This window comes from Doryrhamphus excisus, linkage group LG11 (assembly GCF_037039965.1).
Source record: "Doryrhamphus excisus strain RoL-2023G ecotype Guam linkage group LG11, RoL_Dexc_Guam_v1.1, whole genome shotgun sequence".
Taxonomy (NCBI): Eukaryota; Metazoa; Chordata; class Actinopteri; order Syngnathiformes; family Syngnathidae; genus Doryrhamphus; species Doryrhamphus excisus.
This window is the reverse complement of record NC_136367.1, coordinates 5466525-5484612: the sequence shown is the minus strand read 5'-3', so window position 1 is coordinate 5484612 and position 18088 is coordinate 5466525. Positions and strand designations below refer to the sequence as shown.

At 40.0% G+C, this 18088-nt stretch overlaps 1 protein-coding gene across 1 annotated transcript in view; it reads right to left on the bottom strand.

Moving 5' to 3' along the window:
- lama2 (laminin, alpha 2) overlaps positions 1 to 18088 on the bottom strand; it is a 173404-nt gene that overhangs the window by 62726 nt on the left and 92590 nt on the right. The window contains exons 22-28 of the mRNA XM_078794556.1: positions 8099 to 8205; positions 5735 to 6007; positions 5213 to 5393; positions 1842 to 1978; positions 1436 to 1567; positions 1197 to 1301; positions 262 to 405 (exon numbers count right to left, since the gene is read on the bottom strand). Coding sequence (XP_078650682.1) covers positions 262 to 405; positions 1197 to 1301; positions 1436 to 1567; positions 1842 to 1978; positions 5213 to 5393; positions 5735 to 6007; positions 8099 to 8205 — 1079 coding nt within the window. The remainder of the gene's footprint in view (positions 1 to 261; positions 406 to 1196; positions 1302 to 1435; positions 1568 to 1841; positions 1979 to 5212; positions 5394 to 5734; positions 6008 to 8098; positions 8206 to 18088) is intronic.

Genomic DNA, 18088 nt, shown 5'->3' with positions numbered 1-18088 from the left:
GGTTATAGATAATCAAGACCAGCTCATCAAGCAAACCCAGCCATCATCATCATCGTCGTCGTCACTTACAGCCGCATCTTGACATATAAAGTATCGATCTATCAATCTATTTAGGGTGTTTTGACAACCCACCATGTCCCCTCCTGCCACCCTAAACACGGTTAAGCAAAACATCGGTTCACCCACATAAAAGTTGATTGTCGTGATTTTGTGCTTAAAGAGTGAATACGCACTTGAGAGTAACGGTATTTGTGTACTCACCCACATCCTGATGAGTCCCTGTGCCTCAATACAGGATTGTGTCAGGCCGTAACAGTAACATTTACTGCAGCCCAGTGGATTTCGTACAGACAACCCGAATGTGTCGAGCTTGCAGCGGTCACAGTTGTCCCCTATTACATTTTCCTTAAAAACAAACACATAAGTATACATGTAAATAAAGCTTCTCATTTCTTCTCTAAGGCTGCACGGTGGTCAAGTGGTTAGCATACAGGCCTCACAGCTAGGAGACCCGAGTTCAATTCCACTCTCGGCCATCTTTGTGTGGAGTTTGCATGTTCTCCCCGTGCATGCGTGGGTTTTCTACGGGTACTTTCCAAAAACATGCTAGGCTAATTAGCGACTCCAAATTGTCCATAGGTATGAATGTGAGTGTGAATGGTTGTTTGTCTATATGTGCCCTGTGATTGGCTGGCCACCAGTCCAGGGTTTACCCCGCCTCTTGACCGAAGACAGCTGGGATAGGCTCCAGCACCCCCCGCAACCCTCGCGAGGAAAAAGCGGTAGAAAATGAATGAATGAATGAATTTCTTCTCTAAGGCTGCACGGTGGACAAGTGGTTAGCATTCAGGCCTCACAGCTAGGAGACCCGAGTTCAATTCCACTCTCTGCCATCTCTGTGTGGGTACTTTTGGGGACTTTCCAAAAACATGCTAGGCTAATTAGCGACTCCAAATTGTCCATAGGTATGAATGTGAGTGTGAATGGTTGTTTGTCTATATGTGCCCTGTGATTGGCTGGCCACCAGTCAAGGGTTTACCCCGCCTCTTGACCGAAGACAGCTGGGATAGGCTCCAGCACCCAGCACAAATGAATGAATGAATTTCTTCTCTATGGTACATACGGAAAATGCCTCCCATTATCATTGAGATACACGTACAAGTACAATCCTACACAAGGTGATATATTTTATGTACCTTGCAGCTGCACTTCCCAGTTCGATCTGCACAGGCACAAACTCCTCTATCCAGGTCGCACGTCTCGCTGTCCGATCCTAAGATGCTACACGTGCAGGCGGTGCACTGTGGAGAATGGAACATAGACGCGATTAACTCAGCTCACATCCACTTGAATACCAACATTGGTTGTCATCTCATGAAGCAACTGGCTAGCAAAGGCTAGCATTTGAACACATTAATGGTATATTGTAGTTTACCTGAGGGAAGTCTCTGTAGCCCAGCTTACATTCATTACATTTCTCTCCTCGGAAGGAGTCATGGCAAAGACAGCAGCCTGTGTTGATGTTGCACTGCTGGGTCACCGAGCCCACCACACTGCAGCCACACTCCTGCACACAAACAGCACGATTACCAGGTAACCACTCCGGGTACTCCCGTTTCCTCCCACATTCCAAAAACATGCTAGGTTAATTGGCCACTCCAAATTGTCCATAGGTATGAATGTGAGTGTGAATGGTTGTTTGTCTATATGTGCCCTGTGATTGGCTGGCAACCAGTCCAGGGTGTACCCCGGACAGCTGGGATAGGCTCCAGCATGAAAATAAAAAAAAGGTAATGAAAACATTAAAATCGGTGGTGACTTTTGCACAGCTCCTTGCTCACCTTGCACCCGGTCATGATATCATGGCCCCAGTGGTTGGGGGCGCAGCGGTCGCACCTCTCGCCAACCGTGTTTGGAGGACAGATGCACTGTCCCGTGTTGGCGTCACAGTTATTTCCCACATGGCTGCAGAGACACGCTGGAACACAGCAGAGGGCAAAAATGAGGGCCTAACATCTAATAATACTTATTTTTCTCCTTATATTATAAGTACAATTATAAGTAAAATCAGAAATATATGTAAGTACTGGATGTCAAGTTTTATAGAAAAAAAACAGAATTGGGAAATAAGGTTTCCGTTGTGGAGCTACTGTAAGTTATTTACTATTTTACTATTAATAGATGATGACGTATAGTAAGACATTTTTTCGGACATGATTTATAGGAAAGTATTTTTTCGGACATGATGGATAGACGTTTTTTCGGACATGACGTATAATAAGACCTTTTTTTTGGACATGATGTATAGTAAAGTATTTTTTCGGACATGATGATAGTAAGGTATTTTTTTGGACGTGATTTATAGTAAGATGTTTTTTTCGGACATGATGTATCGTAAAGTATTTTTTCGGACATGATGTATCGTAAAGTATTTTTTCGGATATGATGTATCGTAAAGTATTTTTTTGGATATGATGTATCGTAAAGTTTTTTTTCGGACATGATGTATCGTAAAGTATTTTTTCGGACATGATGGATAGACCTTTTTTCGGACATGACGTATATAAGACCTTTTTTTGGACATGATGTATAGTAAGGTATTTTTTCGGACATGATGATAGTAAGGTGTTTTTTCGGACGGGATTTATAGTAAGACGTTTTTTTCGGACATGTTGTATAATAAAGTATTTTTTCGGACATGATGTATCGTAAAGTCTTTTTTCGGACATGATGGATAATAAGACCTTTTTTTGGACATGATGTACAGTAAAGTATTTTTTCGGACATGATGATAGTAAGGTATTATTTCGGACATGATGTATCCTAAAGTATTTTTCCGGTCATGATGGATAGACCTTTTTTCGGACGTATGACGTATAATAAGACCTTTTTTTGGACATGATGTACAGTAAAGTATTTTTTCGGACATGATGATAGTAAGGTATTATTTCGGACATGATGTATCGTAATGTATTTTTTCGGACATGATGTATCCTAAAGTATTTTTCCGGTCATGATGGATAGACCTTTTTTCGGACGTATGACGTATAATAAGACCATTTTTTGGACATGATGTATAGTAAGGTATTTTTTCGGACATGATGTATAGTAAGGTATTTTTTCGGACATGATGTATCCTAAAGTATTTTTCCGGTCATGATGGATAGACCTTTTTTCGGACGTATGACGTATAATAAGACCATTTTTTGGACATGATGTATAGTAAGGTATTTTTTTGGACATGATGTATAGTAAGGTATTTTTTCGAATATAATGTATAGTAAAGTATTTTTTCAGACATGATGTATAGTAAGGTATGTTTTCGGACATGATGCTTATAGTAAGTGTTTTTTACTGATTTTTTTCAACTTGCTTCTAATGCACTTTACTGGTCAAAAACCCAGTGGAAACCTGACACACACTCAACAGGAGCCTGAGAAGCATCCAAAAATGGCATAAATTGGCGGTGTTTGAGGGCGGTGATGACAAAAAAAAGGGGGTTAGTATGTCATTTTGTATGTACTGATGTACATTAAATAATACATGATAATATCCATGATATCTGTTTCAGTTTTTAATATTTTCTGCCAATCTCCCAGGCTAGAAGATATTTAAATTCTGTCTCCAGTAAAATAGCTGTAACATTAAATAAACACTAACGGCCTATTAATCCCCCCCCCCCCCCAAAAAAAAAAAATATTAAAGACCAGCCAAAGAAAATAAATCCCAAGCTTGTGATTGGTTTTGACGGTGTGACTAAGCAAGCTGCGTTTGTTCCTGCCTGTTCTTGGCCGTCAACGGTGGTTGGCATCCCTGACATATTGCATAAGGAGATATGAAGGGGGAGCTATTCATATAGCCGTCACTCTTAATCCTCATTTTAGGCAGCATAAACAAAGTTTGAGACACCTGCTGCCTGCAGTGCCGACTATTTAGGGTGGATGATTCACACATGTGAACATCTCACATATAAACAGCAAAAATAATGACAGACGCTAGAAATAGTCTGAACACAGTCTGGGTAGTGAAGCACAACCCATGTTTAACCCTTTCACTGTTGAAGTGGGAGTGGGACAAAATATTGATACTACATTGGATTGTTTAAATATCATTTTCTGGACTATAAGTCACTCTGGAGTATAAGTAGTAGAAGTATTTCTATAATGCCTCATATTAACTCACTGGCAAGATATCATAATATATAGACTGGTCATATATTTCATCTCATTTCATATTATCTGCAAACTGTATTTGGATATAACTCTGGGTCAAACTGTTTATAGCTGTTTATTTTTTTATATTGTGTATTTTGTACTTTGTACTGCTTAACTGAAAAATAAACATGAACAGAAAAGGTGTCCAGTGTTTATGGAACATAAACTTTTTTTTTCATTTATAAGTCGCTCTGGAGTATAAGTCGCAGGAACAGCCAACCTATGACAAAAAAGTGCAATTTAAAGTCCGTAAAATACGGTATATGCAGATTTTGGCATAAAAATAAGATATTGGTATAATTTGTTTCTGTCTATAAATTATGCATTTTCAAGCATAAAGAAAGAAACACAATGAAAGACATGTAATATTTCAAATTGGTCACTAGGTGTCAGTAAAGTTACATTAGCCACAGCAACAAGCTCGGAATAAAAAAAAGGTATTTCCTCTTCTTATTATGTCTACTATGTTGGGTAATACAAGTATAACGGTGACTATAGGGGTGTTATTTTATCTCGAGGGCTCCAATAGTATTAAAACTGTTTTTAAAAGGTGGTGTATTTTTCTATGAAAATATTCCATTCACCTGAGTTCAATTCCACCCTCGGCCATCTCTGTGTGGAGTTTGCATGTTTTTTGTCCGGGTACTCCGGTTTCCTCCCACATTCCAAAAACATGCTAGGTTAATTGGTGACTCCAAATTGTCCATAGGTATGAATGTGAGTGTGAATGGTTGTTTGTCTATATGTGCCCTGTGATTGGCTGGCCACCCTCGTGAGGATAAGTGGGAGAAAATAAATGAATGAATTAATGGTTTGGTTTTCTAACAATTTGACATTTAAAGTGAACTTTGAAAAAAAAGTGCGACTTATAGTCCGGAAAATATGTTCTTTTTCATTTGAATCCACTCTTGTATTTTTCAAATTCAACATCAAAACTTGAATTTTCATATTCAAATTGCATGTTTTGTCCCCATCCCATTGTGTGTGTATCTGCTTACGTGTGCAGCCCCCCTCCTGGAAGTTGAAGAATCCCCTCGAGCAGCGGTCACATTTCGGTCCGGTGACACCCGGCTGACACCGACACTGACCGTTTTCGTCGCAGTCAAACGATTTGGAGCCAAAGGAGTTACAGTGACACGGCACGCAGCGGCCAAATGTGGCGATGCCGTGTGTCTGAGGCTGGAGACACGAAGGAACAGACAAGGTGAGAGGGGTCGGCGAGTGAGGGGGGGGGCATCCAAACTATTTAAAGGGTAACGCTCATGTGTCAGCATGTTCAAACAGCAGGCAGTTTGGGGTTATCAGGCTATGAACTGAAACCAGTCAACTGCATCAATTAAATCAATTAATCAAAACAATCAATCAATTAAATCAAACATAAGTAAAGTAAAATTAATGGAAAAAACCCAAATTTTTAGTCCGGACTTCACAGCAGGTTTTCATGCACGGAGTCGTCCCCGTCACACCACACGCCCATGCTCCACGCCATCATTCCCGTGCATTTTTTTTTTTTTTTTTACCCCTGTAATCGGCCTGTAAGCCCCCCTGGGGCAACCCCCCATGCGAGAAGGCCCGCCCCATCTCTGCTGCACTGTCTCCACGGGGACGCGTTCCACTGGGCGTCGCGTCTCCCGTCTCTCGTAACCTCGCTGACGCTGGTCGCATCGCCGGCCGGCGAAGCCCGGCCGACACATACAGCGGCCCTCAGCGTCACAACGTTGAGAGATGGAACCAAAATGGCTACAGCGACAGGCGGTGCAGTCCTGACGAGCCGCATCCCACCACCAATTAGGCTGGACCAATCACAACACAGATTACAGTTTAGAGTTTGGGTCTCAAATTTTAATACAAACTTTAATATCGTGATGATCATGGACCCGTATCAAACCTTGTTTATTAAAGTTCATAAACAACAAACAGAGCTGTCCTATCTAGTCTTATTGGTGTGTCCCTTCTAGTGTTTCAGCCTGATGAACCCTGCTTGGATGAGAGGCGGACAACCTGAACAATCCAGTTGGGATGGATTCACTAGCCACGTCTACATGGACCCAAATATTACAATTGCATTCGGGTTATTTGCTCAAACGGAAAGAATGTAACCTCATTCCGAAAGAAAAGTGCCAAAATCTCAAACGGAAAGTTGTCAGACTGCGTTCTTCTTCGTGATGTTTTTCTTTTTCTGTTGTTTATTGGCGTTTGGCAAGCAGCTTTCGTGTGCATTAGCGCCATCTGTGGAACAGAATCTAAACCAGGGGTCTCAAACACGCGGTCCGCGGGCCAAATGTGGCCAGCTGGACACTAGTTTGAGGCCCCCGCCTTGATATGAAAGTTTAATGTTAGTGCGGCCCGCGCAAGTTTGATATGGATGCTGTATAGTATCATGTACCCAGAAAAAATTATTACGTTTGATTAATGTTCATGTTAAAGGTTAAATAACTGTTAATAGTTATCCTCCCTATCCGTGTGGAAGTGGTAAGTTTTTGGCTATTTAAATTTAAAGGAAATAACTTGAAGGCTACCGTTTAGGTCGCTAGCTCTCTAGTTTGCGAGTTAGCATGTGTCTCAAGACCCTGCAGTTGCGCAATATGTTGTAAATAAAAAGAGTATAAATGTGACTATAGTCGTGTTTTGTCATGTCTACAGGGCTCTAATAATGCTTTGTTCATTTTAATCTGAAAAAAATTATTTGTCTACCCACCAACTATATGTGGTTTCTTAAGTTTTTATTATTTGCCGTTTTATTATCATTATTATATTTATTTATTACTGATTGATTTTCTTTATTCTTGATTTGTTTATTTATTTTTCATCTTATTTTGTGCAGAAAAAATAAAATTAAAATATTTGAGAACAGTGGAATGTTTTATCAGAGCTTTTATTGTAGAAAATCAAAACCAAAGCACTGAAAAAGTTTGTATATTTTTCTGTTTTTAATAAATGCGTTTTTTTTTTTTTTTTTTGGGAAAACCTGATGCAACCCAGCCTTGCCCAGACCCTAGCTCCAGTGGCCCCCAGGTAAATTGAGTTTGAGACCCCTGATCTAAACCCTTCTATACGCCATTCACAAGTCCAGTTTTATTAAAAAAGAAAATATATATCTATATAAAACATGTCCTGAGTTTAATTATAAAATATTATCAAGATTGAATTTGATCTTTTCCTGTTTAAATTGATCCCGGGTGCGTTCTTTCAGCGCATGCTCAGATATGACGTAACACGCAGATCCAGACGTTCTTCGAGTTAAAAAAATGGAGGCGAGCAATCGGCACTGGACTGCTACGGAAAGTTTGTTTTTGATCCAAACTAAATTTCAAAACTGGAAAAAAAAACTGTCAATACGGAGTTATTCCGACAAGTGAAAGAAAAACTCTAGGAAGTCGGTATCACGTGATGTTGATGTTTACGTTTTACTGCGTATGCCCCATTGACTATTCTGGTTGATTATAGCGGCGCATGTAAACAAGAGATTGGAATATTCCTTTCCATGTATACCATTGCTTTTGGAAAGGTCATTCGGAAAGATTCCATTCGGAAAGAGAAAAACTCCTCATGTAAACGTGGCTACTGACCTCAGAGTACTGTACATTGCATCTATAAAAAATTAGCATTTTATATCAAAAATAAAATAGATTCTATACAGAAACAAACACACCGATTAGTGAGTTGGACCCTGAAGACATCGTACCAATACATAGTATATGTACAAGGACATGGATTTACTACAAATTCATGAAAAAAACATCCTGGAAAAGACTGGGAATGACAAGCGGTACACAAATACTAATTAAAATAAACGATGGTACGTCATAAAGGTAGAAGAAATAATCCTAAAACAGTGGCACAGGAAACTCAGCGGTATTAATAACGAGTGTCAAAACACTTACCATGCAGTCGTCACACTGCCGTCCAACCACGTTTTCTTTGCACAGGCACTGGCCGGTCTCCTTATTGCAGACTTCCGAGACGGAGCCATTAACGTGGCACTGACAGGCTGCGCCGGAGGAGAAGAGGAATATTTTGCATCAATTATGTGGATTTAAAGTGTTCACTTCACACTACTTTAAAGCACTTAAGGTGGTCTTCAGGATTAGTTGTTGACGTCCACTTTTATTATCCTTCTCGGCACAGTTCTCCCCCGTCAACGACATTCTCTAGGCTTTCCTTTATGCATCAAGGTTATAATTCCTTTTTGTCAAGTATTCTGTATGACGAATAAAAAAGGAATTATGTGCCAAACTGAACTATTCTGAAGCCAGGAGAAATAATTGTGCTGCGTTTAATGACTGATAGCAAATTGTGTATTAAATCCCATTTTAAGGCCAAATACTGTTCATTATTGATGGAACAGATTCCATTCAAAATAACTCATTCCATTTACCCTCAGTGTTGGATTGTAATTACTGTTTTTTTTTGTAATGCAGCCATGAATGTCTTTTTAATGCTGGTTACCAATGGTCACCCCAAAAATTTATCTCACCGTCAACTGTATTATAGCCTGTTATAGTTTTTGGTTTTTTTACATAGATCTGTCCATTTTTTTTTTTTTTCGACATTTACTTACTACTAAAGTACTTATAAAATTGCACTTCTGGTTGGATGCTAACTGCATTTTGTTGCCCTGTACCATTGACATAAGCAATAACAATAAAGTTGAATCTAATCTAATCTAATCTAATCTAAATTTAGCATGTCAGAATCTGCTTGATGTCTGTCAATCTGTGCTGTTATTTCAGTGACTGCTGATTCGTCGAAGGGCAAAACAGATTAGGATTTTTGTGCCTTGGTGGAGGAACCAGGTCACTAGGTTTTGAGGACGGGGGGGCTTAGCCCCCTGGAGATGTACAGAATATGAATGAATGTAGTAGACATTAGGAAATCAAAAAAATATATAAAATAAGGAACAAAAACCAGGATATAACTTTCCCACTTTTGGACAGATTTAGTAGAGATACTCAATTGTTTTAATCAGAAATTATTAATAAATGAATCATAGTGGTGGTCAAGTGGTTAGCACACAGGCCTCACAGCTAGGAGACCCCGAGTTCAATTCCACCCTCGGCCATCTCTTTGCATGTTCTCCCCGTCCGGGTACTCCGGTTTCCTCCCACATTCCAAAAACATGCTAGGTTAATTAGCGACTCCAAATTGTCCATAGGTATGAATGTGAGTGTGAATGGTTGTTTGTCTATATGTGCCCTGTGATTGGCTGGCCACCAGTCCAGGGTGTACCCCGCCTCTCGCCCCAAGACGGCTGGGATAGGCTCCAGCACCCTCCGTCACCCTCATGAGGATAGGTGGTAGAGGAAGGAAGGAAGGAAAGAAGGAAGAAAGGAGGGAAAGAAGGAAGGAAAGAAGGAAGAAAGGAAGAAAGGAAGGAAAGAAGGAAGGAAAGAAGGAAGGAAAGAAGGAAGGAAAGAAGGAAGGAAAGAAGGAAGGAAAGAAGGAAGGAAAGAAGGAAGGAAAGAAGGAAAGAAGGAAGGAAAGAAGGAAAGAAGGAAGGAAGAAAGGAAGGAAGGAAGAAAGGAAAGAAGGAAGGAAAGAAGGAAAGAAGGAAGGAAGAAAGGAAGGAAGGAAGGAAGAAAGGAAGGAAGGAAGGAAGGAAAGAAGGAAGGAAAGAAGGAAGGAAAGAAGGAAGGAAAGAAGGAAAGAAGGAAAGAAGGAAAGAAGGAAAGAAGGAAAGAAGGAAGGAAAGAAGGAAAGAAGGAAGGAAAGAAGGAAGGAAAGAAGGAAGGAAGGAAGGAAGGAAAGAAGGAAGGAAGGAAGGAAGGAAGGAAAGAAGGGAGGAAGAAAGGAAGGAAAGAAGGGAGGAAAGAAGGAAAGAAGGAAGGAAAGAGGGAAGGAAAGAAGGAAAGAAGGAAGGAAAGAAGGAAGGAAGGAAAGAAGGAAGGAAGGAAAGAAGGAAGGAAGGAAAGAAGGAAGGAAGGAAGGAAGGAAGGAAGGAAGGAAGGAAGGAAGGAAGGAAGGAAGGAAGGAAGGAAGGAAGGAAAGAAGAAAGGAAGGAAGGAAGGACGGATGGATAGATATACAAATAAAATGTATTATGATTATGATGATTACAATTACGATTATGATTTCAAATTTGCCAGTTTTTTTGTAAAAAAAAATCGATAATTTTTTTTACAAATCAATAAAAAATATCAAATTATGTGGGGGGCTTAAGAACAGCCCCCCTAAAATGCGCCTAATGACGCCACTGGGAGGAACCTTGTGTGTTTAAGTGAAAGTGAAGAACCACAAATACAAACCAAACACACGCAATTAAAAGCCCGGACATCACAGCGCCCATCTGGCGCATGAGGTTCTCACGCAGGAACAAAAACACAGCGCATCTTAAGAAATAAGGTGCTCACACGTGGACTCGCTCGTCTCCTGTTCCATGCAAAGCAGACAGAAGGACCAACCCGAGTGTGGGCTGAGAAAGTGAGGAGAAAATAAAAAAGGGCTCCAACAGATGTCCACACTCACACACAAAGAAATGAGGCATTTATGTATGTACCGGAGTACATGCATACACCTACTCATGTACATGAACACAGCACGGCAACCAGACAAGAAAACACACACATATAAACACTGTTTCACACACACACACACACACACACACACACACTCGCTCAAACAGTCTCTTGCCCCTCTCGCTGCACCCTTTGGGCGACCATCTGGACTCCATTCTGTCGGTTGCCACAATGCGAGCCTAAAATGTGGGCTTTTTCTGCTCTTATTATTTTTTTATGCATTTATTTATTGTATACAAAAATTTCGCATTCGAGCTGTCAATAAAACATTTTTCCAAAATGGATGTCGCTGTCAGCAGGAAGATGCTTTAACAAGAAGATGTTGTGTTACTGCATGTTATGTTAGTACAGTACTACATACTATATACCTGGAATAGTTTATTCATGTGGACTTTAAAGTATTTAATAACTTTGAGAGGCGTATTATAGTTTCCAGAGAAAGGGTGTCCAAAGTGTAGCCTTCGGGCCATTTGTGGCCCATGGCTGGTTGTTTTGTTGGCCCATGTCACATGGTAAAAAATATAATTAAAAGAAAAAAAGTCATAAAGTTGTCATACTATGAAGAAAAATAATGTGATTTTAGTAGAATAAAGTTACAATATTTTTTAAAAAGTGTGTTTATTTTTAAATAAGTTAAAATATTATGAGAAAAATGAATGAGAAAAAAAGAATAAGAATTTGGGGAGAATTTTGGTTGCGGAAAACGTTATGTTAAGAGAATAATGCCAAAATATTCTGATAATAAAGTCATAATTGCAGAAGAAAAAAAAATTGAAAAACTGTAATTTTTCGAAATAAAGTCAAAATATGAAGAGAAAAAAGCCGTATTCTAATAACAAATACCCGCATAAAAATGATGTCATTATTAGGGCTGTCAAATGAGTTAAATTTGTAATCAATCAATTAATTATTATTATTATTATTATTATTATTATTATTATTATTATTATTATTATTATTATTATTATTATTATTATTATTATTATTATTATTAATCATAATTTGCAACTACGTCTGAAATATGCCGGTGGTTGCAAATTGTTTCATAATTAATTTAAATATATAATCTGTGATTAAGGGCTGCACGGCGGTCTAGTGGTTAGCACTCAGGAGATCCGAGTTCAATTACAGCCTCGGCCATCTCTGTGTGGAGTTTGCATGTTCTCCCCGTGCATGCGTGGGTTTTCTCCGGGTACTCCGGTTTCCTCCCACATTCCAAAAACATGCTAGGTTAATTAGCGACTCCAAATTGTCCATAGGTATGAATGTGAGTGTGAATGGTTGTTTGTCTATATGTGCCCTGTGATTGGCTGGCCACCAGTCCAGGGTGTACCCCGCGTCTCGCCCGAAGACAGCTGGGATAGGCTCCAGCACCCCCGCGACCCTCGTGAGGATAAGCGGTAGAAAATGAATGAATGAATGAATCTGTGATTAATCTGATTAATAATTTATATCATTTGACAGGCCTCACATGGTTCCACATAGACACCCCCCTCCTAAGTCACTCGTAGAGTCCCACTAGCTGTGAGTATCACTACATAGCCACGCCGTGGGGGCCGGCCGATGGTTGCAATTTTCAGTCTGAAGTCCACAAGCGATGTGATGTGAGTCCTTAGAGCTTCCCCACTGATAACAAGAGTGGGGAGTAGTGGGAGATTGCTTGTGGAAGCAAACGACTTCCAAAGAAACTGCTTCTGAGCTCTCAGCTTCTAATAACGTTCATTTCCACTTGCGTGGTGACGGCTTTCCTTTTCTTTGGCGCACTTGGCTTGGGATGTAAAATAAGGTAACGGTAATGGTTTCAGGCCAATCACTGTGAGCAAATTACACAACACAATTCACAATTCTGCATATCCAATAAGATCCCATAAGGCTTTATTGATCGGTGGAGCATCTACGGAACCTTGCTTAACTGGACGGAAGGAACCGTTATTACATTATTGAATTACTACATATCCGTTCTTATCCTCAGAAGACCTTTCCTCATGTGAAAAATAGTCAAATGGTGATATTATTATCGAACCAACACACACACATCCTCATAATGCGTTTTCGAGGTACTTTGCCGTAATTAATTCCACTGTGCGTCTACCAGAAATGGCGTTGAATGTGAAGTTTGACATCAAAACAAACAAAAAGTACTGGATTTTTGCAGCATATTGGAAGGCAAATGGACTTGACCCGAACTCTGTGCACCACTCAATAAAATTCATTAAGACTTGGAGCGATAAGGAGAGGCAAAGAGACAGAAGGCGAGAGTTATTGTCTTTTAATAATTCCTGCTGGTCTTTTGTCATTTGCACGGGATCAATACCAACCCTCCATCTTCCAGACCAGAGCAGCCAATCAGCGATGCAGCGGTGCAATAGATCAGGCCGATTAATCAATAAGCATTTAGCCGGGTAGAGGGAAAACAGCTACAGAACAATGAACTATCAAACACGCATTAATAGTAAAAAGTCAGAGCGTCGAGCTGCCTTTGTGCTTTATCTGTCTCCTGATTGGACAGACCGTCTATCGCTCTTTGCAGGGTGTGAACTCTCGCCTTCTCTCTCGCTCGGCCATTCTACCTCGATTTGCACAGACAAGCACCTGCACATCTGGATCTGCACCCACGTCTTGGTCTCCCTTTGCACAGGTGGAGTTTGTGTTCTCACTCTTAACGCATCTGGCAACCAGCGGGCCGCTCCGACATCACACCTTTACTGATTGCACAGCTGCTGGCTAATATTCCTTATTTCTAAAATCACAAATACTTCAACTTGTTGATATAGTTAATCTTCAAACAGCTAAAATAATGCATAAGGCTAAAAATAACCAATTACCTAAAAATGTCATCCAATACTTGAAATATGATCTCAGGGAAGAAGTACATTTGAAACACTTCTATGCTAGAACTACGTTAAAAAGCCATTGCATTTCAGTATGTGGAATCAAACGATGGGATGGATTGAGTAAGACCCTCAAACAATGCACAACGATGAGCCAATTCAACAAACAATACAAGCAGTTGATGTTTGCTAAATACAAGGATGAAGAGTCTTGAACCAGTCATGATGTGCTATATATATCACTATATTGACACTTACTATGGTACCCATTATGGCATTGGATGGTCATATCACCTCCTACTTCGATATGTGAAAAATAAAAATAAAAATAAACTTAAACTATATTAGGAAAGCAGGAAGTGTACAAATGTAACAGTTACTGATTGTAAAAGTACCAGATGGAGGGGTAGGATTTAATAAGCTTTGCTTTTGATGGTTGAATGGTTTTGGATTTCTAATACGTGATTGTTCATGTTGGTTTAAATATAAATATCACCTCGTACTTACATGACAAAATTAAAATTGAAAAAAATAAAACAAAAAAAAAACCAAACTATATTAGGAAAGCAGGAAGTGAACAAATTACTGATTGTAAAAGTACCAGATGGAGGGGTAGGATTTAATAAGCTTTGCTTCTTCCTACTCCTTTTGGACATGTGGAACTGTGAACTGATTATGGGATGCATTCAATTGTAATCCGATGCATGTTCAAATGAAATTAAACCATTACCATATTCATACATATATAATATATATATATATATATATATATACACACACACATTACACCGAGCAACACAACACACACACACCACAACATGACCAGCACATACTCCTGTTTCAGCGCTCGGATGAAATATATCCGTTTCATAGAAGAGACCCTCTGGCGTGTTTTATGCTTGGATCACTTTTTGTAGTCTCATATGATGAATGTCAGCTCCACTCCACGATGAGCTGAAGCCTATCCCAGCTGACTTTGGGTGAGAAGCAGGGGTGCACCCTGGACCATTTGATTGAGTTTTATGAGTTGAACTTATCAAATATTTAAACTCAAACGCTTTTTTTCCCTCTACATTTAACTACATTTACTCGGAAATTTTAGGACCGGAGGCCCAACTTCCACGCTCATTTTAACTTCACCCAAGTCATAAATAAAACAAAGCTCTTCTATATGACAGGAACTTTGGAAAAATGCTGTCCTCTAAGATCCTCTATGATTGGGTTTCTATCATATTCTAAGGCAGTACTACAAAAACCTGTTAGTTGTGGACTAGACTAAATAGATTTGGTCCATGGCCCGCCTTAGGTGGGCCCAAACCCATTTTGGTTTGTTAGAAATCTCATTGGTTGCTTACTGAAGCTACAATTCCCATTCGGGATGTCCAGTACTGGGATGAAAATGACATATTTATTCATATTGCTATGTTTTTTCTGCTGTTATTGACAATGGATAAATTGGATAAGGATATCTGGTCAGGGTGTCTCCCAGACCCTTCCCTGGGGAGGACCCAGGATAGAAGGAAGGAAGTCTGGGCTTCCGTTCTTCGGGTCGCTGCCTAAGAACTGAGAATACTTGATGCATCAATTAGGGTTGCTGTCAACTAAAATATACTTATCACTGCCATAATCAGTGCAAAACGCTACAATATTAACACACGTTACAAAGCAAAGTGTATCGTATTTGGCGACAAACAGCAACAGCAGCAAAATCACCACTTGTTCTCAAACTAATGGCCTTCTGGACACAAGATGTCTTTTAGACTTTGGCAGCATCTGTTTTGTTGACAGCGCTCCAAGTGCTAAGTGCAAAAAAAAAAAAAAACACCCCCGGCCTGGTGATTTTTTTTTTTCCCTCCATCGCGATGATGGGGCTTTCAGGTGGAAATAGTTTTGAAAAACAGCAGGGCTCATTAGTGTCAGTTCCCTCACACGCACCAATCAAAATGTAGAGGCGACATCAACAGCGGGAGGCAGGAAACTGGGCCTGCTTGGCACTGATTGTTCAGTATTATGTTTAAAATGTCCATGTAGTGTTTCACAGCTGAGTACACCACCCACAAATCCAAAAAACATCATTGTATCTTCTTAAAGGGACAGTACTATAGAAATGGAACTGCGATGCTTAGAGGAGTCAGTGTACAGCTTGGACAGTAGCCTATATTTACTGTTCTGTGAAAATACGTCAACACTATGTATCGTTTAAAAAAACATAATTTTCTTCGCTCAATTGACCACAGCTCCCGAGTGCAGACAGCACTCATACGCTACCTGCATGCGTTGCTAGCTGTTTAGAAAATAATGCCTTTGTGTCAATTCATGTTCAGTGAATAGTAGTAAAAATAAACGGTTTCTGAAATATAAGGTGATTACCAACTTATATATTTATGTTTTATAGTTATATTTGTGTTACAGTGAAGAAAATAAGTATTTGAACACCCTGCTATTTTGCTATTTCTCCCACTTAGAAATCATGGAGGGGTCTGAAATTTTCATCGTAGGTGCATGTCCACTGTGAGAGAGATAAACTAAAAAGAAAAATCCAGAAATCACAATGCATGATTTTTTAACAATTTATTTGTGTGATACAGCTGCAAATAAGTATTTGAACACCTGAGAAAATGAATGTTAATATTTGGTACAGTAGCCTTTGTTTGCTATTACAGAGGTCAAACGTTTCCTGTAGTTTTTCACCAGGTTTGCACACACTGCAGGAGGGATCTTGGCCCACTCCTCCACACAGATCTTCTCTAGATCAGTCAGGTTTCTGGGCTGTCGCTGAGAAACACGGAGTTTGAGCTCCCTCCAAAGATTTTCGATTGGGTTCAGGTCTGGAGACTGGCTGGGCCATGCTAGAACCTTGATATGCTTCTTACGGAGCCACTCCTTGGTTTTCCTGGCTGTGTGCTTCGGGTCGTTGTCGTGTTGGAAGACCCAGCCACGACCCATCTTCAATGCTCTGACAGAGGGAAGGAGGTTGTTCCCCAAAATCTCACAATACACGGCCCCAGTCATCCTCTCTTTAATGCAGTGCACTCGTCCTGTCCCATGTGCAGAAAAACACCCCCAAAGCATGATGCTACCACCCCCATGCTTCACAGTAGGGATGGTGTTCTTCGGATTGTACTCTTCATTCTTCTTCCTCCAAACACGCTTATTGGAATTATGACCAAAAAGTTCTATTTTGGTCTCATCTGACCATAAAACTTTCTCCCATGACTCCTCTGTATCATCCAAATGGTCATATGCAAACTTAAGACGGGCCTTGACATGTGCTGGTTTAAGCAGGGGAACCTTTCGTGCCATGCATGATTTCACATCATGACGTCTTAGTGTATTACCTACAGTAACCTTGGAAACGGTGGTCCCAGCTCTTTTCAGGTCATTGACCAAGTCCTGTCGTGTAGTTCTGGGCTGATTCCTCACCTTTCTTAGAATCATTGAGACCCCACGAGGTGATATCTTGCATGGGGCTCCACTCCGATTGAGATTGACCGTCATGTTTAGCTTCTTCCATTTTCTAATGATAGCTCCAACAGTGGACCTTTTTTCACCAAGCTGCTTGGTAATTGCTCCGTAGCCCTTTCCAGCCTTGTGGAGGTGTACAATTTTGTCTCTGGTGTCTTTGGACAGCTCTTTGGTCTTCGCCATGTTACAAGTTAAAGTCTTACTGATTGTATGGGGTGGACAGGTGTCTTTATGCAGCTAACGACCTCAAACAGGTGCATCTGATTCAGGATGATACATGGAGTGCAGGTGGACTTCTAATGGGCAGACTAACAGGTCTTTCAGGGTCAGAATTCTAGATGATACACAGGTGTTCAAATACTTATTTGCAGCTGTATCACACAAATAAATTGTTAAAAAATCATGCATTGTGATTTCTGGATTTTTCTTTTTAGTTTATCTCTCTCACAGTGGACATGCACCTACGATGAAAATTTCAGACCCCTCCATGATTTCTAAGTGGGAGAAATAGCAAAATAGCAGGGTGTTCAAATACTTATTTTCTTCACTGTATATGTACGTACAGAGTCAGGCAAAATGATCTGACACATTTGTAGGTTAAATAAAAGGCAAATAAAGTAAAGACACAAAAAAAGTGTTTTTATTTTCAATGCTATTTTGATTTGTTTCTTTATAATGCCATTTTTTTAGTTTCTTTTTCAGTTGCTGCCATGAATTGGACCGGTGAGCATGGTTCTCTCATTGTGGAAATGTTGATCAAAACAAACGAATCTGTAACTGCAGTTTGCAGTTCAATCTTAGTCGACGTGATCCCGTACCAGCTCCAAACACCATCTTGGTATGGGTTACCAACTTCAGAACTACTGGATTTGCATTATATATAATGAAACGGAATGGCATTACCGTATTTTCCGGACGATAAGTCGCACTTTTTTTTCCATAGGTTGGCTGTTCCTGTGACTTATACTCCAGAGCGACTTGTAAATGAAAAAAAGTGTTTATGTTCCATAAACACCGGACACCTTTTCTGTTTATGTTTATTTTTTGTGTAGCTGAATAACCA